A 25646-nucleotide genomic window follows, 5' to 3' on the forward strand; every position below is an offset into this window, starting at 1 on the left:
CAGTTATTTTCATTTATTGCATTTAAAAAGAAGTTTTTTAAGAGGTTTCGTTTTTCGGACTGACCTAATACAAACCACAATGAAACTTGTTTGGGGTTGAGTGCTTCGTCCCATGTGACAGTTTTGAAGATAAAAACCATGTCATACTGGCCCATATTAAGTCATTTATTTGACCGTGATTTCCTTTTACAGTTCTGTGCACAAATACAGAATGGTGTGTCACTTACATCTGTGAAACAGGAAATGCCACATTTAGAAGAAAAAGTAAGTAAAATAGGCATTCGTAAAAGACTGACATTATAGTTCATTGTGAACACAGTAATACATTTCCACCACACCAGGCAGCTTCAAACAAATATAACGCTAACATTATCCTAAAATTCACGTTTGGTTATGTTTTCTTTGTTTTAGGTAGGAGAGCTCCATCCACAGCACATTATCCAGTGCAAACACTGCGTCAGAGTAAAACCAGAGAGTAAAGTAAACATATTCATCCCCAAAGAGAGATATTGATGGTTAGTAAGCGAATCCAGCAACTATCTGCACAGAGAAGCAGTTTACTATAGTTTGATATAGAAGCATGTTTCTGCCACACACACACACACACACACAAAAAAACTTTTTATCTTACAATTTAGACTTTTTTTCTCAGATCCGTGAGTTTATATCTCACAATTTGGAGTTTATAACTCGCAATTACAAGTCTACTATATATCTCACAATTCTAAATTCACAACTTGCGAGTTTATATCTCAGAAGTCTTACTTTTGTTCCTCACAATTGCGAGTTTATATATCACAATTCTTAGGCCTACTTTATTCCTCGCAATTGTGAGTTTGTCTCACAAATCTGACTTAATTTTTCACAATTGCAAGTTTATAACTCGCAATTGTGAGAAAAGAAAATTAAAATTGTGAGATAAAAGTTACTTTTTTTCCCCCCATGGCGGAAACAAGCTTCCATAGTTCAAGGGATAGTTCACCTAAAATGAATAAGCCTTTTTTTATTCTATGGAAAATAAAAAAGATATTTTGAAAACGGCTTCTTGTTTTTGCCCATACAATGAAAGTCAATGGGGTCCAATGTTGTTTTTTACCCAAATGACTTTCATTGTACGGACAATAAACATTCTTGGAAATATCTTTAAGCAGGTTTGAAACGACATAACGGTGCATAAATGATGACAAAATCATTTAATTGTTGGGTGAACTAGCTCATTGTTGTTTCCTATTAAGGTCCAAACGGAGTGACCTATTCAGTACATCATGAAACCAGCAGACATTCTACACAGGAACAGATCCATCCTGTCAGTGATTGATTCATGTTGAATGATTCTTTTACATTATGAAGGATCAACAGGACTTCCTCAAAAGTGAGTGTGTAACCCTCAGCTAAGGTGCGGGCATGCATGAACACTTACAGCATGTATAACTGACATACATCCACACAAAGCTTGTAAAATAGGCAAAACCACACACATCTAGTTGAAAAAGGGGTCTATAGCGAGTACACTGCTTCATAATATATTGAAACACAAGTGGTTGGACCCTGTGCTGTTTGCCTCAAAATGGAGAATCACAGCGACCGTGGCACACTGCTTTGCTTTTGGCCAGAGACTTCTCCATCATGTGCCTCTGCTGGCTGTGTGCATGCCTGTTCAAAAACAAGAAAGAAAAGATTTTTTTTTACATGTCATTTCATCAAAAACTCATTATAGCCTCTAATTTAAAGCACCCCTATTATGCTTTTTTGGATATGAATTCATGTAGTGTTATACAGCTGTAAATGTAAAAGGTCTGCAAAGTTTTAAAGATCAAATTTTTAAATGGAATTATTGTCTCGTAAAAAAAAAGAAATTAATCTAAACTGCCTGAAATGAGTTGTCAGTAATTCTAGTATTACCTTCTATTCGAACCCACGTATGTTTGTAACAAATTTGCATAATGCCAGCCTGTGGTCAAACACTGTAGTTGTAGCTGAGGCCCGAAAGAGTTTGGTTCATGTTGTCGACATGTCAAGAAGAGGCTGTTTTCTGTGCGGTGAAAACAAATCCATTGCATGCACTTCCAAAGGAAGAAAGACTGGGCCATCTGACCAATCAGAGCAGAGTAGACCAATCACAACAGACTGGGCCATCTGACCAATCAGAGCAGAGTAGACCAATCACAACAGACTGGGCCATCTGACCAATCAGAGCAGAGTGAACCAATAAAAATAAAAATAAAAAAAGACTGGGTCATCTGACTAATCAGAGCAGAGTTGACCAATCACAACAGACTGGGCCATCTGACCAATCAGTGCAGAGTTGACCAATCACAACAGACTGGGCCATCTGACCAATCAGTGCAGAGTTGACCAATCACAACAGAATTGGCCATCTGACCAATCAGAGCAGAGTGGGCCATCTGACTAATCAGAGCAGAGTAGACCAATCACAACAGACTGGGCCATCTGACCAATCAGAGCAGAGTAGACCAATCACAACAGACTGGGCCATCTGACCAATCAGAGCAGAGTAGACCAATCACAACAGACTGGGCCATCTGACCAATCAGAGCAGAGTAGACCAATCACAACAGACTTGGCCATCTGACCAATCAGTGCAGAGTAGACCAATCACAACAGACTGGGCCATCTGACCAATCAGTGCAGAGTTGACCAATCACAACAGACTGGGCCATCTGACCAATCAGTGCAGAGTTGACCAATCACAACAGACTTGGCCATCTGACCAATCAGAGCAGAGTGGGCCATCTGACTAATCAGAGCAGAGTAGACCAATCACAACAGACTGGGCCATCTGACCAATCAGAGCAGAGTAGACCAATCACAACAGACTTGGCCATCTGACCAATCAGTGCAGAGTAGACCAATCACAACAGACTTGGCCATCTGACCAATCAGAGCAGAGTAGACCAATCACAACAGACTTGGCCATCTGACCAATCAGTGCAGAGTAGACCAATCACAACAGACTTGGCCATCTGACCAATCAAAGCAGAGGGGGCCATCTGACTAATCAGAGCAGAGTAGACCAATCACAACAGACTGGGCCATCTGACCAATCAGAGCAGAGTAGACCAATCACAACAGACTTGGCCATCTGACCAATCAGTGCAGAGTAGACCAATCACAACAGACTTGGCCATCTGACCAATCAGAGCAGAGTAGACCAATCACAACAGACTGGGCCATCTGACCAATCAGAGCAGAGTAGACCAATCACAACAGACTGGGCCATCTGACCAATCAGTGCAGAGTGAACCAATAAAAAAAAAGACTGGGTCATCTGACCAATCAGAGCAGAGTTGCCTCGCAGAAAGAAGAGGTTTAGAGACACTGAATCCTTTATCGAGCAGTTTCAGACACTGTGAGAAATGAGGTGATGCTGCAATGTATCTTAAGAGAAAATGGAGTTTTTTTTTTTTTTTTGTCTTGGATGCATGTAACCCTATTGTAGGAGACCTCCGAAACAAAATAAGGAACCTTTCCAATAGCATAATAAGGGCACTTTAAGCTGTGTTTTGATTGGGTTACAGGCCTAACCTGGTCAGATCCTCCACATCTACCAGCATGGCATCCTGCTCCATGTGTAGTTCATCTCTCATGAGCAACAGCTGAACCAGCTCCTCATTCAGACCTGCAATGCAATTACAAGTCAAATCTACAAGTCTTTATTGCCCTTACCACAACGAAATATGTTTGTCTTTACACTGGTTGTTAGCATATTATAAAAAAGAAATAAGAAGAGCATGGCTAAAACTGACAATTGTATGTGTCAATTAGATGTCATTAATTAGATAACAAAAAAATGTATAGAAAATTAATTAAACAATGAAACATTACGTAAATAATAATAACAGAATGGCTTATTTTGAATATTTCCATCTCTGGTCTTCACCTTGTATCTGAGAGTGCAGGTCATTGGTGATAACCTGTAACTGACCAAGACTCATGTCCCTCAGGTCCACAGGCCTCAGACTCCTCTTCATTAGGCTCTCACTGATGTGTGGCAGATGTGGTAACTAAAGCACAAGAACAAAGTTGAGTCAAGTTAATTGTATTGTGTGTTTTTTTTTTCTTATAAGCAAGCGCTCTGAGGTGACGTGAAAGCCCTTTTGAAAACTGAGGACACAATAAGCTTTGGGAAAGGAATACAACACAGCACTATTCTTGGACACTCGTCTCACTGACCAGGTCTGCCACGGGGGACCTGCGGTGTAGCTGAATCTGTCTCTCCACCTCCACCTGCATGCGGGCCATGGGACGGGCCAGAGCCAGAGCCACACGCGCCTCCTCCTGCAGCCGCCGCTGTAGCCGCCAGAATTCAGAATCCTCCGAGTCCAGGTCTTCCTCTCCTGTATCCCGGTCAGACAGAGATGAACTCTGTTTACTCTATAGGGAAAGACAGAGGAAAAACAAAAACTGCTCAGTTAAGATGCATACGTTTTAGTTTCAAAATGCAGAACTCAGTGTAATAGGCATTCAAGGACAAGGTGTGGTATACCATAGGTGACAATGGGGTGTCCAGGCTGGTTTCTGTTCTGCTGTCCTCTGCATCGCTGTCTCTGTCACTGCTGCTGTCATTCACAAAACACATCTGTAGATTCACCCCATTCTGAAACCTATAGAGTGCAGCGAGAAATCTGATTTAGAAGAAAGAATAAATATTCTGCAGGTGTACTACTCATAATACAAAACTATCTATCAATAGTTAAAAGATAAAACGATCTAGACGATAGTCAATCGATAAAACGATATAATCTATCTATCTATCTTAATTATTTTATTTTACTTGTGACCTTTTTTTGACCTTTTTTTTCACTGCTATTCATCATTTAAGATAAAAAATTATTATAAAAAAAGTTTGAATTTGTTAAAAAAAAGTTAGTGTTCATCTACAACAATGCAGCTTCTTGCCATTTTGAAATATTGTTTTAATATGCTACTTTGATACTTTATTTTGTAGTGGTGTGAAATACAACCAAAGACTTTGAAATTATGCACTTTAGAATATATTTCGCTTGGCAATCTATCAGCGTCATGTAAAAAGAAAAAATATTTTTTTTAATTTTTTTTAGTCACATAGCATCAATTTGAAGAAAAAACAGCTTAAAAACACAAAGAAAAGTTTAAAAAATTTAAACTTCACATAAAAACTCACATTGTACTTTGTAGATTGTATTTAAAACTGAACCGCAAAAGAGTGAAAGTTGTATTTTTAGTGTCTGTGAACCACCGTGAAACACACTTCCCACGGAAAGACTTTCCTCTTCAAATGCAAGAGAATCTTGTGGTTAATAGCATTCTAAGAAAACACTGACTGCTTCGAGTAATTCTATAATTACAGTTGAAGGCTTCATTGGCAGAGTTTACTCCTGTAGACTGGTATGAGAACTGAATCTGTGGTATCTCTTGTAAAGTAATTAAGTAAACAAAGATAAAGAGTTTTGTGGGGAAACATGCTCATTCTGTTTCATTTCAACCGTCTTTGGACTTTCTTTTGCTTGGATTTCTAGGAACCTTCTTTAACGTAGTTGGAAATTGAGAAAAGCACAGAAACACAGCAACTCCCACACCATCAAACATGGCCAAACCATGGATTTGTGGTAAAATTATGACTGATGCAAAAAATAAAAGTCTTGAATAAGATGGTAAGTGATGTTTCTGACTTTATTAAGAGAAAGCGTTAAAATAATAATTGTACAGTACATAACTGTATATAAATGTTTAGTGCAGATTACATATAAAGACACCAAATAAGCACCAGCAGACAATTATATAACAATTAAAAGTGATCACTGATCTCTTAAGAAGCACATTTTTGCAGAAAGATTATTTTGCAGATGAATTGCTGGTATTTTCACTCTCTGCAACATCTTTTCATCTCCACATCAGCAATGTCTGAATTCCTTTCCCATATCATTCTTGAGAAAATGTGAAAAGTCAACAGACTCTCTTTCTACCATCCCAAAGTGCTCTAAACATGAAACGGTAAGCACACCAGACTAAAATAGAAACAAAGTAAAAATTGTTCCTTTTTTCTGTCAAATATTTGTTTGAGCAAACAGTGAAAACAAAGTAGAGACTGGTGTCAAGCGAGAAATTGGGTTGACTATACCCGAGACAACATAAATGATACACTGAAATCGAATTCTAGGTTTGTTAAGCTGCAATGAGCCCTGCACTTCCTGTCACCTGATGGAGTTTGGGTTCCTTCCTTGCCACTGCCACCTTTGTCTTGCTTAGTTGTGGTTTAATATTCAGTAATAATATCAATTTAAATTAGGGTGACCAGATTTCTCAATTCTCAGAGTGGAATTCAAGACTCCCTTTTTAATCATTTATATAATATGCGTGATAAATATAATAATTAATAACTCTTTTTTTAAAAGATTATCTTTAAATGTTACACAAATGCTTCTTTTTGACATCTTAACGTCCGACTTCAAGGGATTTTTTGACTATGGAAGTCAATGGGGTGTTTGGTTACCTATATTCTTCAAAATATCTTGTTTTATGTTAATTAGAAGAAAGAAATTCATACAGGTTTCAAACAACTTGAGGGTGAGAAAATGATGACAGAATTTTCATTTTTGAGTGAACTATCCCTTTAATCTCCTATGCGTTCTCACTGACACCAGATCCCACCTTCACTATCAATAGGGAATTGTGATTGGATGGTAATTTTGTTCTTCAAAATATACAATGACCTGATTGACTAGACAGGAGACTTTCTCTATTGCTTAGCTATAAAAAATGTTTAGGAAAGGTGAAATATGGGACAAAAACATGATTTTGTTTTTCATAGTAAGTTGGGACACTATTAAAGGAGAACTCCGGTCAATTTTAACATTGAGCTAATTTTTTTGTACATTTGGAGTGCTGTCAATACACAGAACAACGACAAAAATCGGTGTTACCTACACCGTGTTATCCTCGTTTTAAAATTTGCACCCTGTTGACTTCAATGGGGCAAGTTTTAAACCTGCTTTTAGCCTCTTAACATCCTTGATGTGTCATTACAAGTGCACAGGTCATGTGAGTGATTCCTTCGGAGTGAACGCGGCTGAATCTGACTGCAGTAGATGTGAAAGATATGAATAAAAATGATGTTTATTCAGCCAGCGCACATACCTGTATTTACATCCTGTTTTCGGTCAAAGTCCACAGTAGTCGATTGTCGAGTTCACGTGCGTGATCATAGGTACTAAACCTATGCGCGTGAACTCGACAGTCAATTACTGTGGACTTCGACCTAAAACAGGATGTAAATACAGGTATGTGCGTTGGCTGAATTAACATCATTTTTTATATATTTCTTTCACATCTACTGCAGTCAGATTCACCTGCGTTCACTCCGAAGGAATCACTCATGACCTGTGCACTTGTAATGACACATCAAGGATGTTAAGAGGCTAAAAGCAGGTTTAAAACTTGCCCCATTGAAGTCAACAGGGTGCAAATTTTAAAACGAGGATAACACGGTGTAGGCAACCCCGATTTTCGTCGTTGTTCTCTGTACTGACAGCACTCCAAATGTACAAAAAAATGAGCTCAATGTTAAAATTGACCGGAGTTCTCCTTTAAATACAGGACTGTCCTGGTAAAAACTGGACATCTGATCATTTAACTGCACTGACACTATCGGATTAGAACCAAATTTGATCAGAATTGAGCTGGATAATGGCGGTCACCGTGATTTTGCCAAGTAAGACAACATATTTTGTTGATCTAGGAACAACATTCCAGTCATAACCCTATCCCTACCCATAAACCCTACCATAAGTTTTCCCTAAAATCAGAGAGAAATGATAACACTGTGAATAACACTGATGTAGAAGCACCTAACCCTGGTTGTAAGCCTAAACTTGACATAAATTGTAAACTTGTCCCTTAAATCTGATCAGTTGACTCAAATGTAGATCCAGGAACATGTAGTACTTGGTGAAATCACGTTCACTGGATAATGGCAATTGCCAATTTACATCTAATCAATAAACATCCTAGAGGGAAGGGCAATAAGTGTAATGAACCAGAAACAGTTGAATTATGTTCTCATTCACTGCATAACATAAAAAAAAAAAAAGACATGTATTAAAGGATAAGTGCAGGAAATGGAACATAAAACACTCTAATTAGAAAATCTTCTAGATGATGTGAAATGTGAAAGAATTTGTATGCAATATGCAATTTTTAGGTATTTGAAACAGGAATTGATTTAAGAATATAGTTTTGTTTTTCCTTCTCATTTTCCATCGATGCTTCACACTCTAGTTCAGTTGGTGGCGGAAGAAGAAGAAGAAGAAGAAAAAGAAAAAGAAGAAGCAGAAGAAGAAGAAACAGAAGAAAAATAAGCAGAAGAACCAGAAGAAGAAGAAGAAGAAGAAGAAGAACAAGAAGAAGAAGAAGAAGAAGAAGAAGAAGAAGAAGAAGAAGAAGAAGAAAGCCCCTATTGTCTATACTGAAGAGCTGCTTATAGCGGAACTGAACTTGTTTCTTTATTGATGAACTTTTAGTTATTGAACTGAGTTGAAACAACACTGAACTTTATACATTTTAAACCACTAACACTGTTATTTTTATGTTTATTAATGTGAAGCTGCTTTGAAACGATCGGTATTGTATTACGCGCTATATAAATAAATGTGACTTGACAGTTCTCATGGTTAAAAGAAAATGATGCTTCGTCATCTAGTAACAAAAATATTCTCAGCAGAACCTTTTAAAATACTTGCAAATGTTTTCATTATTATTATTTTACCAGTAGCTATATAATCCAATCAACATTACATAAGACACACAGCATCAAGCCACTGATCACAAGCGCACACTGACCGGGAGGACGGGCAGTTTTTGCTGCTCTTGCTGCAGCCAGTAAAGGTAACTGGTCCGTCGTCATAGAAACTGCCAAGGGCCAGCTTCTGCCTAATGGACTCCCTCTCGTTCCTCTGGGCCTGAGTGCAAACACAGTGGACTTCAATAAATGAAGAGAACGCTCATAGACAGTCAACACAACATGTAGGCCACAGAAGACCTCATGACCAGGAATAGTTGATGAGGCATTTTAAAGTAGATGTCATCCGCTTTAATTCAACGTCTATTGAATGCTTGTGTTAAAGGGTAAACAACTCTCTAGATTTCAAGGACAAGAAGGTATCGGTGTGGGAGAGTGAATAGGAAGGTACAATATAAATCAACAAACAGCAAATTACAAAGACGAAGAGAAAAAAATGGAGAGAGACGCATGAAGCCCTCGACAAACATACCCACATAAACATCATAAATACATAATCGCCTGACTATTCCTGATGACGTTATATTGGTAAGAATAATGTTCTCTCAGATGTGCATACTACACTCAGTTCATTGCCATGGCAACACGGTTGCCTTCTGATGGTGCTCAGAATGACTAATATTTAAAAATGCCTTGCACTCATCTCTGCAATAATCGTAAGGCCTTCTATTGTAAAATGCAATAATTTTCCCTTCCTATAGCCTATCCACGGACATGCTTATTTTAGCTCACTTTCATTTTCAGCCTGATTGCAGAGCAGTTCCACTGAGATTAACATTTGGATGGAGAAATATATGGGGCAGAAGAGAGGCCGATTCATGATGCACCTTACTGAAACATCCATAGCTCAGCTTGTGATGTAATATTAGCAATCTGTAAAGCAGGTTTCCTGTGCATTCTGAGGAATGGGAACAGCTAAATTGAATTGCTTTTATAAGAGTGAGATGTTGCCATTAAACTAGCAGATAATGCCAAGCAAAAACAGCCATCCATATACACAAAAAATACGACCTTGTGTGGGATGGGTTGAATTGGTCCCAAATCAAGCAGTGTATTTATTTATTTATTTATTTATTTTTATAATTTTTTTTGTCTTTTTCAGTTTTGATCATATATCGATGAACTAAATCTACAAGAAATGTAACATCCATCACTCAGAATGCAGTTCCTTTCTTATTATCAGAAATATTCGTTTAATCTTGAAGCCACCTCATACGACATGATTTTGCAAATATACACTTGTGTGTGTACACACACAATATAAAGCACACTGATGCCATGCTTACACTATAAAAAATAAAATAAAATAAAAATATATATAGACCTGTCTTACCTGGTAAACACATTTCTCTTGGTGCACCATCTTTCAGCGCATCGTATAGTGCAGCAGCCTAGCCCTACCTTCTACTGCAGTGTCTGAGCTACACCCTTGAGACCAGCATCACACACACATGAAAGAGGGGGAGGAGGGAGAGTGCAAGCGAGCATGCAAGGAGAGCACAAGCGTCTCACAATGGAACGCAGCCACTTTAAAAAAAAAAAAGCAGTGAACTAGATCCGTAATTTGGGATCAATTTCACACTAGATTTTTAAATCAATTTAAAAAAAAAAGTGAACTAGATCCATATTTTGCCATCAATTTCACACTAGATTAATCTATTTAATCTATCCACAAATTTTTATAATGCACAAAACTGGGTGGTACAGTTGTAATAAAAATGATTCAACCCCCATTGCAAATCAGGTTTCACACTTACATATAATTAAGTAGAGTAAAGGTAATGCATATTTGCCATACTGTCCTGGAGGAGGGCTCCGAGCTCGGAATTTGACCCAAACCCAGAGAACTCCCCCATCCCAGGGTGGGATAGGAATAGTTAGAAGTGAGGAGACGGGCTGGTGGCAGGATGCTAGAAAACTGTCAATAAACAGAGGCAAGTCTGCTCTTGTCTCGTTAACTGAGTTGATTAAATGAATGTGTTCCTCCGGTGTCGATTAGGATAATTATCTGAACGTGCTCCTTCAGAACTTTGTTAATAAAACATCATTTCACGAGTTCACAGTTACATATGATTAAATAGAGTAAATGTAATGCATATTTGGTGTGCTGTCCAAGGGAAGGGCTCCAAGCTCAGAATTTGGCCCGAACCCAGAGAACTCCCCCAAAAAGCAAATTTAGCAAAGGACAGCCAACAGACTTAGCCTGGGTGCCAGCCCGAACCCCGCCCACAACATTTTTTGGTCGGGAAGTTCGGTCTGGACTCGATCCGTTGAGGAGTAATTATGCCCGGCTCCCAAAAGGCAGAGCCAATCAAATTGCCAGGGCGGGCTTTAATCGATGATGGACAGATGATCTGCGGTTACGTAATCACCCACGTCACCAAAGAGCGCTTGATTTGAATTAGTTTACAACAAAGACGACTGCAGCTGGAGAATTGAGATTTCACGAGTTCACACTTACAAATAAGTCAGATAGAATAAATGCGTATATGAGATTTCACGAGTTCACACAAATAAGTCAGATATGCGTATATGACGTGCTGTCCGAGGAGAGGGCTGTGGGCTCGGTAGCCATACTCCCCCCGGTATTCTTGGTTGTGAGAGAACAAGACAAGAGTGAGGATTCGGGGTGGTGGAGGGATGCTGAAAAACTGTCAAGGAGTGTTAGGTAAGTTGACAGAGTGAATATGCTTCCTCATGCTGATGTAGGGTAACGTTAGACATGGTATTGTTTGATGACAAGTTGATATTGGATTGATTATTTGTACGTGCTCCTCCCGAACTTTGTTTATGAAACATCATGTGTAGATTCCGCCATCGCGTCTGTTATAGAAGATATCCACAGCGCATTCATTTTAAAAGAGGAACAGAGAGCCGCGACATTTTGTTGGTTGAAAATATGAATGAAGAACATGCGTCATTTACTCCGTTGCTCTGATTGGTTGTAGGTCTATCCAATTGAGTGCAGAGTTTTTTTTTTTCCTGGTTCGGTTGAGACACGCCCCATAATTAAATCTCTATGGAGCAGTATCAGACTCACATTCTGCCTAGAATATGAGTATGATGAAGTCAGGCTACAAAAGACTAAAAGTGAGCGCCGAAGTTGGCGGGTTGGCATTTCGGAAGAAGTCTAGTCATTTGACAGGGAGGACCCATGCAACCTCTGACGGGAGCAGCTCACAGCGTCGGACAGGTGGATCCTACTGGCCACTACACAAGGATTTGGAACGTCCAATCGGTAGGGCTCACGCCGATTCTTGACGGGAGCAGCTCGCAGCGTCGGACGGGTGCGCCCTACCGGCCGAAGAATGAGGAGCAGTGTGATTTAAGCCACCTGACCAGGAGGGCCCGTGCTGCCTCCGACGGGAGCAGCTCACAGTGTCGGACAGGTGGACCCTACCGGCCACTACACAAGGATTTGGAACACCCTATCGGTAGGGCAGCGTGATTTAAGCCGTCTGACCAGGAGCCCACTGGCCTGCGGGAGCGGAGGGGACATCACTGCTGCGGCAGTGGAGAAAATTAGCAAGAGAAACATCGCTCCTACGTGAGCAGAGAGGACATCACTATTGTGGCGGTGGAGAGAATTAGGGCAGAGAAACAGAGCTCCTGTGGAAGGGCGTTCGTCGAGAGGGGCAGGGCATTGTTGAATGGGGTGCGGCACCGGGGAAAGCCGCGGTGTGTGGCTGAGTGGCGGGAGGAGGATTGGGACCTGGCAGCGGTGGAATCTGAGGCTTGCTGAAGGCCTGCAGAAACGGCCTGACACTCGTCTTCTAGCGTGTTAATCGAAGACTCGAGGGAGAGGGATGTGAGATGACAGGGCATCCTTGTGGGATTATGCGCATCTTAAGTGGCTGAGCAAAGATAGCAGTTCGCATTTAGAACAGCTTGGACTATCTAGGTAGGTGGATGCGACCAGAAATATCCTATCGATTTTTCCTTGTGCAGTGAGGCCTGGAAATGAACTGTATCCGAGTTAATGCCCAAAAATTCAATGGACGTGGCTGGATCCATGGTTTTATCCTGGCCGAATGGAATCCAGAGCTCAACGAAAACTGTGTGGGGCAGAGAGATCGATTATTAAATGTTTTGTAAATATTCTTTGAGAAAAAAGCCTAAAACGCTTTATAACCTGCATATATTCACCTCTGACCCACCAGGGTTTGATACTGTGGTTAATTGATGTTTTATATTGAATGATCATCATACAGCAAAGTACCATCTGCTTTAGATGATCGTTTGTCCCTTCATCTGATGCTGGTTTAAGTGGCACACATGCATTCATTTAATGAATTTCAAAAGAGAATTTCAAAACAGGTTAAAAAGTGTAAAAAGTTTTTTTTACCATTAGTGAAGCTGTGGGTTTAAGTTACTTCAAAACAGAAATACGTACATGCTATAACTTTCAGTTCCTAAGCGATTTTGTTGATAAATCGTAGGACAGTGATGACAATAAGTTGACAATAACTGAATGATTCTGAGTGCGACTTTGCGTGGAGCTATACTTGGTGTGCGAGCTACTGTGTGTTTAAACTACAAATAAGCAGCGCATTAGTTTAGAAAGGCAAATCACTTGTACAGAAAACCGTTTAAAATGTGTATTTCCCCGATCAATATTGATCCCGATAGCATAAACTAAAATTCAACCAGGGACAGAAAAAGAGAAGGATTTGAGCTGTGCTCTCACAGGGTTGAGCTGACGGGGGTGGAGAGTGTGAGCTGGACTGAATCTGCGGCGTGGCCCTAGCTTACTGAAGGCCTGCTGCGGCAGCCTGACACTGGAGGAAGGCCCATTCCTTCACGGGAAGAGGGCTGCATTGCCCGAGACGCGAGCTTAGTGCTCGACGGGCTTTATTGACCATTTCTCTATGGCAGGGAGGATTGAATGGGCCGGATTAGAGAAAGATGCGAAAGGAGATCGCGGATGTTTCGCCGGCGGTGGTGAGGGTAGGCCTCGGACTGCAGGGACTCGTTGTTTGGGCTGACGCTTGCGCGATAACTCCAAGGGATTGCGGCGGTGATAGGCGGAAGAGAATTGCTCCTCAGGCTGGAGGATTTGTAGAAATTGATTCCTCGAGGACAAAAAATTCTAAGGGTTGAGGTATTCAGGAACTTAGGATGGGACCAAATGCTGGAAAACTGTCAACGAACAGAGGTAAGTCTGCTGTATATATACACGTCTTGTCTTGTTAATTGAGTTGATTAAGTGAATGTGCTCCTCCTGTGTTGATTAGGATAATTATCTCCCGAACTTTGTTAATAAAACATCATTTATTGCCAAAATGTACAGACTTTCAGCTGTTTGCAATGAACAAATCAAACAAAAGTAATTGAAATAGCTCAATATAACAAATGTTTCCAGTGGTTTCCCCAAATTCAACTGAAAATGCCACTTTTAATGACTTCTGCAGTCTCACAATTATTCAACCCCCTGAATAGAGGCACAAATCTGCAAAAGCAGTGTTGTCTCAAGCACACCTGATGCAACTAATCAAGGGCTTCATTTAAAAAGTTAAGAAAAGATGTCATCGCCCTTCACAAACAAGGAACAGGATACAAAAATATAGTGAAGGCGCTAAATGTTCCTAGAGACACTGTTGGAACTATGTTTGCAAGTTCAATGTTACAGGAAATGAAAGCTTTAGCATAAGTTCTGCCGGGAAGACTCAATTGTTACGTCACTTATTACCTTCTCATCTATCCAATCATATTCTAATACTTGTGGTATAAAAGATTGGTACTTACACACGTCTGAGTTTGCAGATGCTGACACTTCCATTCACCTCCATCCTCCCCACCACCACCAGGATGGTCCCTTCCCATACCTCACAGGGGGTCGGCTGCGCCCCTGCCTTCGTCTTCAGGCAGGATATGCAGAGTCCGGACCCTCGGATTGCGAGCTACAGAACGGGGCCTACGCCAAAGAACTTTACTGCTTGCTGGGCTGTTAATAAATGTATAATTGTCACAGTATTTATTCTCCCGAGTCTTTCTGATAGAACTGTGGTTACACTTCCTGGATTAGGCAGAAAAAGGAAGCTATCAACGGCTGCAACCAGATTTCTGAGAAGACAAGTTGAGAAAAACCCTTGAGTGACTGCAAAAGACCTGCAGCCAGACTTGGTGGCAACAGGCACTGAGGTTTCAGCTTGCACAGTAAGGCGCATACTAAACGCATGCCAGAACTCCAAGACGTACACCCCTACTGACCCAAAAGCACAAGAAAAGTCAGCTCCAATTTGCTCAAAATCATATAAATAAGCCACAGAAGTTTTGGGATTCTGTTCTGTAGAGCGATGAAACAAAACTGGAACTTTTCGGCCCTATGGATCAGCAGTATGTCTGGAGGAAGAAGAATGAAGCAAATGCTGAAAAGAACACTCTGCCTACAGTTAAGCATGGTGGTGGCTCAGTGATGCTCTGGGGCTACTTTGCATCCTCTGGCACTGGAAACCTGCAGCGTTTGGAAGGCAAGATGGATTAATTTAAGTATCAGGAAATCCTAGGAGAAAACATCATGCCGTCAGTGAGGAAGCTGAAGCTTGGGCGTCATTGGATCTTCCAACAGGACAATGATCCCAAGCCTACCTCAAATTCCACAAAGGCTTGGTTGCAGAAGAAGTCCTGGAAGATTCTACAGTGTTCATCACAGTAACCTGACTTGAACCCCATAGAGAATATCTGGTGGGATTTGAAGAAGGCGGTTGCAGCACGCAAACCCAAGAATATTCCCGAACTGGAGGCCATTGTTCATGAGGAATGGGCTAAGACTCCTAAGAAATGCTGCCAGAAGCTGGTGTCTGGTTATACATCTCGTTTGCAGCAAGTCGTAACAGCAAAAGGGTGTTCTACTAAGTACTAAAGAAGTCATTAAAAGTTGCATTTTCAGTTGAATTTGGGAAAACCACTTGAAACATTTGTTGTGTTGAGCTATTGCAATTACTTTTGTTTGATTTGTTCATTGCAAACAGCTGGAAGTCTGTAATTTTTTCCAGTAAACCTGCAATGGGGGTGGAATAATTTTGATTACAACTGTATATAGTACTGGGGTGGCTCATTGGAAGGCTGGTTGGCTGATGTTTTGCATTCAGCAGCTGCAGGTGTAGTACTGGGTTGAGGGGTGGTAGTAATAGGTGGCATGGTAGGAGTTTTGGGAGGTTGAACTGGGTATTGTGGATAAAGCTGTTGCAAATAAAGAGGATAATTGTGGTAATATTCATACTGAGGGAATACATCTCCAGGGTACATAGGGGGTTGCAGCTTCTGGGTTGTTGCTGGCGAACTTGATGGGGAGGCAATGGGGATGGCTGGAGCTGGTTTCTCTGGGGGCTTTGGTTTGCCATTAAGGTAATGAGGGTAGTAATACGGCCAAAACCCCTCCTGGAAGTTGAGGCTTCTGGGTTGGTGCTTAGGCAACTGATGTGGTGGGCATAGAGGTTGGAACTGGTTGCTCTGGGGGCTTTGGTTTTGTCATAATGATGTAATGAGGGTGGTAATATGGCCAAAACTACTGGGGATATTCTGGAAGTTGTGGCTTCTGGGTCGGTGCTTGGGAAACTGATGTAGTGGGCATAGAGTTTTGAACTGGCTTTGGTTTTCCATGATGATGGTAATGTAACAACTGAGACAATCAGACACATAACTATTTGTTACATTTAACAAATAAGCTTTAAAGCTCACTCTTGGGAATAAAACATCCCCCCAAAAGAGACAAGAGAGCAAAGAAATCCTCAGTCACACGCTGTGAAAAATGTGGTCATGTGGTCAGACCGAGGCCATAGGAAAGACAGAAACAAACATTAAAACAGACTTTCCTGCATTAATTTATAGACAAACTGATCTATAAATGAACATGCATCCCAGGATACTGTGTGAATGATTTACTGTCTTGTGTAGTGTCTTTTGATACTATTATTTCTTTGATGCTATGTATTTTATGATAGAACCAATGCTCAATGTAACCTCAAATATACAATGTTTGGTCTCTATTAATTGGTACTTTGAAGATCGAAACAATCGTGTGTATGATATGTCGATAGCTGCGCAACATATTAGTATTACAAGAATCTTTAATAGTTACTTCATCAGCAACCAATCCAGCTGCACATGCAAATGAGCACGCTTGAAGCAAAGAGCCATAAAAATCTCCAACAGAGGAATTTTCCTGCTTGGAAATTTCACCTTTCTCATTGGTCAAGCAAACCTGGAGAGATGGGACTTTTCTCAGACTTTATTAGAGCTAAATTTACAGTGGCCTCCCTCTTCTTCTGGCTTCTACTGCTGCTTCTTCGGGTTGATGTGCGTATGGACCCCCATCGGGGCCCATGGGTGTCGGCAGGCCTTGACCACAGCCTGATATGTCTTCAATCTCCCAACAGAGTCAGACTGTAATTTCTTCAATTTTGCAACTTTACCATCACTGAATGGGCAACCATCAACTCGTACGACTTCCTCCCTTTTCCTGGTTGCTCTGCGTGGCCTCTCTGGCCCAGGGCCGGCAGACCACAATCTGCACTCCAGCCATGTGCTCATGGAGAGAGAAAAATTTCAACCAGAAGAGAGTAAACCAGAACAGAGTCAAACAAACAATGCAAGTTCATCACATTTCTACATTCAACGCAGAAGAAATCGTTTGAATACTTCCTGCTCAGCTACTGTTTGGATGCTCTTGCTTCCTGCCGGCGCTTTGCTCTATCGCTTTTATATTTTTATATTTTAGCTCCTTTATCTTTTACTTGCTGCACAAACTGACCTTTACAAAGGATTGCAGTTCTTGAAACAAAGTTACTTGCGGGACTACCAAACCAGACGGAACACACAGCAGAGCTTCGTCATGGCGGCCGGTGAGCCTCAGCATACAGTCGGTGAGTCCCATGAATCTACACTCACCTAAAGGATTATTAGGAACACCATACTAATACTGTGTTTGACCCCCTTTCGCCTTCAGAACTGCCTTAATTCTACGTGGCATTGATTCAACAAGGTGCTGAAAGCATTCTTTAGAAATGTTGGCCCATATTGATAGGATAGCATCTTGCAGTTGATGGAGATTTGTGGGATGCACATCCAGGGCACGAAGCTCCCGTTCCACCACATCCCAAAGATGCTCTATTGGGTTGAGATCTGGTGACTGTGGGGGCCATTTTAGTACAGTGAACTCATTGTCATGTTCAAGAAACCAATTTGAAATGATTCGAGCTTTGTGACTTGGTGCATTATCCTGCTGGAAGTAGCCATCAGAGGATGGGTACATGGTGGTCATAAAGGGATGGACATGGTCAGAAACAATGCTCAGGTAGGCCATGGCATTTAAACGATGCCCAATTGGCACTAAGGGGCCTAAAGTGTGCCAAGAAAACATCCCCCACACCATTACACCACCACCACCTGTCATGAGGATGAAGGTAGATGAACCCAAAAGCAGACTGAATGCTCACACACAATTTATTGTAGACAAAACAGAGAAAACAAAACCCACGAGGGGGCAAAACAAGACAAGAGGCAATTAGCCTTGACTAAGACTCGACTTGACGATGACTAGACAGTAACTAACAGCAAAACAATTCTCACTATACGTTAAACAGGATTCCAGACAAAGTACTCACATAGGTATATCATAAAGATAGACAAGGAACGATAGACAGTGTTTGACAATGAACCGACAAAGGACAGAGAAACACAAGGGGGTTATAAAGGGAGGCTAAAAATGAACACAACAGGTGAGACTAATATGGTAATAATTACAAAACGAGGATAACAAGGGGGTTAGAAACGAGACAACGCAAGCACATGGCCCAAACAAATGGCCATGTGCTGCACATAAAAACATGGGTCTGTCATGATTCTGCCTCAAGACGAGAGAAAATCAAGAACAAGATGGAAGAATCATGACAACCACCAGCCTGCACAGTGGTAACAAGGCATGATGGATCCATGTTCTTATTTTGTTTACGCCAAATTCTGACTCTACCATCTGAATGTCTCAACAGAAATCGAGACTCATCAGACCAGGCAACATTTTTCAAGTCTTCAACTGTCCAATTTTGGTGAGCTCCTGCAAATTGTAGCCTCTTTTTCCTATTTGTAGTGGAGATGAGTGGTACCCGGTGGGGTCTTCTGCTGTTGTAGCCCATCCGCCTCAAGGTTGTGCGTGTTGTGGCTTCACAAATGCTTTGCTGCATACCTCGGTTGTAACGAGTGGTTATTTCAGTCAAAGTTGCTCTTCTATCAGCTTGAATCAGTCGGCCCATTCTCCTCTGACCTCTAGCATCAACAAGGCATTTTCGCCCACAGGACTGCCGCATACTGGATGTTTTTCCCTTTTCACACCATTCTTTGTAAACCCTAGAAATGGTTGTGCGTGAAAATCACAGTAACTGAGCAGATTGTGAAATACTCAGACCGGCCCGTCTGGCACCAACAACCATGCCACGCTCAAAATTGCTTAAATCCCCTTTCTTTCCCATTCTGACATTCAGTTTGGAGTTCAGGAGATTGTCTTGACCAGGACCACACCCCTAAATGCATTGAAGCAACTGCCATGTGATTGGTTGATTAGATAATTGCATTAATGAGAAATTGAACAGGTGTTCCTAATAATCCTTTAGGTGAGTGTATAGTGCTCCTCGACAGGCCATACTGAGTGTAGAGAAACAAGCCGTAACTGATCAACATACTAATCAATGGCACAAACAGGGAGCGAGACCCAAAGGCACTCGAGACATCAGATTGTCACGAGCATCATATATTGCCGCAGTAGCATCCTTTACCCCAGATACGGCTACAACAAGGATTGCAAACACTGGTTTCCTACCACCGCCCAGCAAGAGGAACAAACAGGTTTTCACGGTTGCTTGGGCTTAATTCATGGCTGCAAAAAACCTGCAACATAAAAGGAGTGAACATCATTGACAACTTCAATCTTGTCAGAGACAACTGTTTCAACAGGATGGCCACCACCCAAACAAACTTGGTTCAAGAGTGTTAAAGGACAATATCTACTTCTCCTTCCATCATCCTTCTGCAGTGCATGCCAATCCACTTAACCTGAATGGCACACACACACCTGGACAGAGTATGAATGACTACAGGACTTCACTTCAGCACCTGAATGGACATGCTGTTGACAAATCACACAGGGACAATGATAACACCATGCAGCCAAAATAACCTTTGCTCACGGACACAATCTCAGCTAAGCCCTGCCTACAGAGCTCACCACAGACAGACTGTGACATATTAGAACTGCTCCAAGATTCAGCACCCAAGGACGACTTCCTGGAAAACAACCAGGGAAGCCAGGACAACATATTACAGCCTCCAGTAACACCAGAGCAACAGCCCCTCTCACCAGACGCATTATCCCTCTCTCCAGCATCTCCACTTCCGTGCTTCTGTGCTTCTCAGAGAAAATGGAAGAACTGGTGTATGCTGGAACCAAACTATCCCACTCTTTTGCTGCGAGCCCCCAGATATCAACCAAAAAAATGGCAGGCCCCGCAACCACCAAAGCCTGGTTTAAAAATTGTAAAAATCAATCACTTCTAGTCAACGACTTAATAACCACAAACAACCTAGATTTTATGCTTCTAAATAAAACATGGCTAGAAGACAGCTGCAGTGCAACAGTTCTCAATGAAACAGCTCCTCCTAACTGTACTTTTATGAGTGTCTGCAGAGCGGGTAGGAGAGGTGGGGGTGTAGCTGCTCTATTTAAAGATGTCTATCAATGTAAGAAAATATCATTTGGGAATTACCTCTTCTTTCAAATATCTGGGTATTGTGTTAAAAGGTGCTTCACGCATTCTACTTATTATTTACAGGCCTCCAAAATACTCTTCAGTCTTTGTTGAGGACTTACAGAACTGTTATCAACAATTACCTCAGAGTTTGACTGTTTTGCCATTGCTGGAGATTTTAACATTCACATAGAAACCAATACGGCAAAATAAATCAAAACTGTTTTAAAAACTTTTGATCAGCATGTACATGGACCCACACACAATCGTGAACACACTCTAGATTTACTTATCAGTAAGGGTCTAAACATTTCATCGATTGTTATTAAGGATGCAGCATTGTCTGATCATTTCTGTATTTTCTTTGATATAATGATATCTCCTGCTAATGAAGCTAGATCTGTGTCTGTCAAAAAGACAGGCTATTTATGAAGGCTATATCTTTAACACCAAGCATATCTGCTGACTCTGTTGATTTTCTCCTTTATTCTTTTAACTCAAAAGTTAAAAGTGTAATTGATTATATTGCTCCTGTGAAAGTCAGGAAGAAGAGTGGCAGACAAAAAAGAACCTTGGAGAAACTCAACAGCTGTGCAAAATATGAAGACAATGCAGAAAAGCAGAGTGCATGTGGCGGAAGACAAAACTTGTAGTCCATTATAACATCTACAAAGACAGCCTTCATGCTTTCAATATGGAACTAGGCAAAGCTAGACAGACTTTCTTTTCGAATATTATAAACAGCAATTTAAACAACACACACACTCTTTTTGCTACTGTAGAGAGACTGACAAACCCCCCAAATCATATTCCCAGTGAAATGCTCTCAGACAGCAAATGCAGTAAGTTTGCTTCCACCTTCTCTGAGAAAATCAATAACATCATAAAGGTGATCAGCACATCCTTGAGTTGCGCTGGGGTCAGACAGATCAGACCACAACCTCAGAAAGTAGCTACTATGTCTGATTTCGAAGAAATTGATGGCAAAATATTGGAAGAAACCGTATAGCACCTTAAAACATCATCCTGTGCTCTTGACACACTTCCCACATCTTTTTTCAAAAGTGTAATTATCAGTGCTGTATTATCAGCAAATTATCAGTGCTGTTACTACTCGACCTCAGTGCTGCATTTTACACTGTCAATCATAACATACTTGACAGGCTGGAAAACTGGGTCAGGCTTTCTGGGATAGTCCTAAAATGGTTCAGGTCATATTTAGGAGGTAGAGGTTATTATGTGAGTATAGGAGACTATAAGTCTGAGTGGACATCCATGACATGTGGAGTCCCTCAAGGCTCAATTCTTGCACCACTCCTATTTAACCTGTATATGCTCCCACTGAGCCAAATAATAAGAAAGAACCAAATTGCTTAGCACAGCTATGCAGACGATACACAGATCTACTTAGCCCTAACTACTACAGTCCCATTGACTCCCTGTGCCAATGCACTGATGAAGTCAACAGTTGGATGTGCCAAAACTTTCTTCAGTTAAACAAAGACAAAACTGAAGTTATAGCGTTTGGAAACAAAGATGAAGTTCTCAAGGTGAACGCATACCTTGAAGCTAAGGGTCAAACAACTAAAAATCAAGTCAGGAATCTCGGTGTGATTCTTGAGTCAGACTTTACTTTCAGTAGTCATGTCAAAGCAATAATTAAATCTATACTATCATCTGAAAAATACTGCAAGAATTAGATGCTTTAGAAGTTAGAAGTTTCCAGTCAAGACTTAGAGAAACTTGTGCGTGCTTTCATCACCAGCAGGGTGGATTATTGTAATGGACTCCTCACTGGCCTTCCCAAAAAGACCATAAGACAGTTGCAGCTCATACAGAATGCTGCTGCCAGGATTCTGAGCAGAACCAGAAAATATGAACATATCACACCAGTCCTCAGGTCTTTACTCTGGCTCCCAGTTAGATTTAGGATTGATTTTAAAGTATTATTACTGGTATATAAATCACTCAATGGCCTATAACCTCAATACATTGCACATATGCTCACTGAATATAAACCTAACAGATCACTCAGATCATTAGGATCACATCAGCTAGAAATGCCAAGGGTTCACTCAAAGCATGGTGTTGGGTCTGCTTTTAGCTATTATGCCAACCGCAGCTGGAACCAGCTTCCAGAAGAGATCAGATGTGCTCCTACAGTAGTCACATTGTTTAGCTGTGCATTTAATGAATGAGCACTGTGCCACTGTTCATCCGACTGTTTGCACTGTATTTTATTTCCTTTTTATTCTAAACTGTTCTTATTTATTTTGATTATTTGAATTACTTCTATGTAAAGCACTTTGAATTACCACTGTGTATGAAATGTGCTATATAAATAAACTTGCCTTGCCTTGCCTTGAAACTCATGGAACCATCAAAATCCTTTTTCAGGAACTTCACAAAATGCTTTCACTGCAAAGGCCACGCAAGTATACATTTTGCATACAAGGTGCTCTGAAAATAACAAGCTGATGGTTCTTTTCATTGTTAAATGAATCTCTTCCTTAGCTTCATTCCCTGTTTACAGTTTCATTCTGTCACTTTCCATTTTACCCATGTATGTATGATTGTACGTAGGTATGCATGTTCAGATTAGTTGTGTTCGTGATTTAGTTAATAAACGATTATTTTACGATTTAGATTTTAACTACATGCTCTGAGTAGTACTGTAAAGTAAGAAAGAAATGAATAAACAATTAACACTGAATGTTCACGGGACCAACAGGTTAATTGATTGTAATATAAATTTTACTACATTAAGTTAATTCTATTCACACCTTAAATTATCCAAATATTCATAATTAATTATAACAAGTTATGATTGATTATTTCTTTGAGCTAATTTGTTACAGTAATGAGGGTGCTAATATGGCCAAAACTTATGGGAACAGAAAGGCTGTCGGGGCTTCTGGGTTGGCGCCTGAGCAACAGTTGGTTTGGTGGGAGGACCTATTGGCTTAGCTTTGGGATAACCCGTGCCAGGATAATGGTAATGAGGGTAGTAGTAAGGACAAAATGTTTGCAGAAATGCTTGAGGGTACCCAGGAGTTTGATGTTTGAGCATTTCTTGTGATGTGGACTTAGAATCTTCACCAGTTTCAGTGGTAGATGGTCCTAGCATTGTGTCTGCTGCTGAACTCAGTGCATCAAGAGGAGAATAAGGCAGTAGATATATGCAGATATTCAGGAGGATTAGGTCCGATGAAGGTTTAATTTGCAGTTGTAGAGATCATAGGACAAGAAATGACTGCAGAGTTTCCCTTCCATTGAATCTACATCAAATAACTCCCTCCATGAAAAACATCATGGACATCCAGTTTGGCCCTTCTTATGCTATGCTCACTATAAGTAGAACGGAAAAAGCAATACCTGTTGCATAACACCACCTCCATCATAGGGTGTAGCATAGACAAAACCTCCATAAATGAGAATGGTGTGTCCACAATGAGGTAGGCAACTTGGTGAGAGGTGCACCATTATCTGTGATTTATTGCACATAAAAAGGATTAAAATCAAGTTTTTGTCCTAAATAGATGCCATTCACATAAAAAATGTCTGAGTGGGAGAGTAAAGGACTAGTACAACAAACTCTAAGATATAATGCTAGCATTAAATTCTTTAGTAAACTAATAAATAAATTCACAGGTTACCTCGACAAAGCTCAATTTGGGCTACTTCTGGACCACTAAGTTGTAACTTCATGAGATCGTCACCACACCTCAACTTTGGACATGTGGAATTCCCACTTCACTACATCCAACATGATACAAAACTCTAATGTCTTTTTATAATTAAATTAAACCATGCGCTCATTACATACATGGCACTGCCGCCTCAACTCTGATTGGTTCTGTTCACGAGCTGGGGTGGGACTTACAATTTTATTGGGTCCATCTGATGTTTGTCACTGACTGAATAATTAAGAAATACTTTAGATCGGACTAAACAATTTATAGGGAGGTAAGAGAAGCAGATATTTGGAAAAAAATATTTAACCAAATTGCATGTTTTTGTGGTTTTCATTTAAATCTCAGGCATACAACTAATATAAATATTAGAATTATTCATACAACAGGAGCCTATATAGTATAACTGCTGGATTTTGTATAATTGTCACCACCTTTCACTCCACTAGTGACAGCCCTGGGAGTGGGTAGGCCTACCACAATCCTGGTCCAAACTTTATGTGGCATGTTGGCACGTTGACTCGTTGTCTTCATGCTCGTCTATAGGCAAACGCCATCTGGGTCGAGAACACTTAACAGTAAACGTACTGTCTCCCTCTTCACCGTAAATCCTTTCTGGATACATTTTAAGTGTATCATTCTGTATCCAATCATTTGTCTGGATCCCGCGATTTCCTCAGATATAAAGCTGGATAAGGCCGCCTTTAAAGTCTTTTCCGGCACAGTAGCCTGTATTTTATACCGTCCTAAAACAAATGGTAATGCCATGTTGGTAGATTAGCACCTGTAGAATTTCCTTTTGTTGAAAGACCAGATAAAAGTAAAAAGCTACTATTTTTTTTTAGATCCATGTCCGAGGCAGTTCGACTTAACGGGCGCATTTCTTTACACACACATACACACACACACACAAAAAAAACTTTTACGGATCTCGTAATTTTGACTTTATTCTCAAAATGTTACGACTTTATTCTCGTAATGTTTCGACTTTAATCTCGAAATGCTAGATTTTTTTTATTTATTTTTTTACGTTGCGGTTCAGGGCTTCCGTAGTATAAGTAAAACAAAAATCATTGATGGATTTTAACACTTTTAACACTAACACTTGTTTTCTGTTTATTAATTATTAATCTTTATTGGATTAAGTGCCTTCAAAATAATTACAATTTATTCTAAGCAGAACCTTTTAAAATATTAAAAATGTAATCATTATTTTACTAGTTACATTCTAGGAGGAGATGGAAATATCCCTTGATTTTATTGCACTTTCCTGAGATGAGTGGGAAACAGATGTGGAGGTACTAGGGATAGAGGGAGGGAAGTACAAAGCTTAATATGAGGTCATCAGGTGGGCACCCTCTTTCCTTGGCGTTTCGATGATGCCCACGACACCTCCAGAGGGCTCATCCCACCCCTCTG

General features: G+C 40.6%; 1 protein-coding gene across 1 annotated transcript; it reads right to left on the reverse strand.

Moving 5' to 3' along the window:
* Positions 1–10252, reverse strand: LOC311292023 (schwannomin-interacting protein 1). Its single transcript, XM_084411454.1, has 7 exons — positions 10131–10252; positions 8839–8957; positions 4508–4625; positions 4195–4395; positions 3902–4025; positions 3547–3640; positions 1–1653 (listed from the first exon to the last, which is right to left on the reverse strand). The coding sequence occupies exons 1-7, from the start codon at positions 10158–10160 to the stop codon at positions 1563–1565; spliced, it is 777 nt and encodes a 258-aa protein (XP_084267580.1). The 5' UTR covers positions 10161–10252; the 3' UTR covers positions 1–1562.
* Positions 10253–25646: the final 15394 nt, after the last annotated feature.

The sequence above is a fragment of the Rutilus rutilus genome (genome assembly GCF_951802725.1).
Source record: "Rutilus rutilus genome assembly, chromosome: 6".
Taxonomy (NCBI): Eukaryota; Metazoa; Chordata; class Actinopteri; order Cypriniformes; family Leuciscidae; genus Rutilus; species Rutilus rutilus.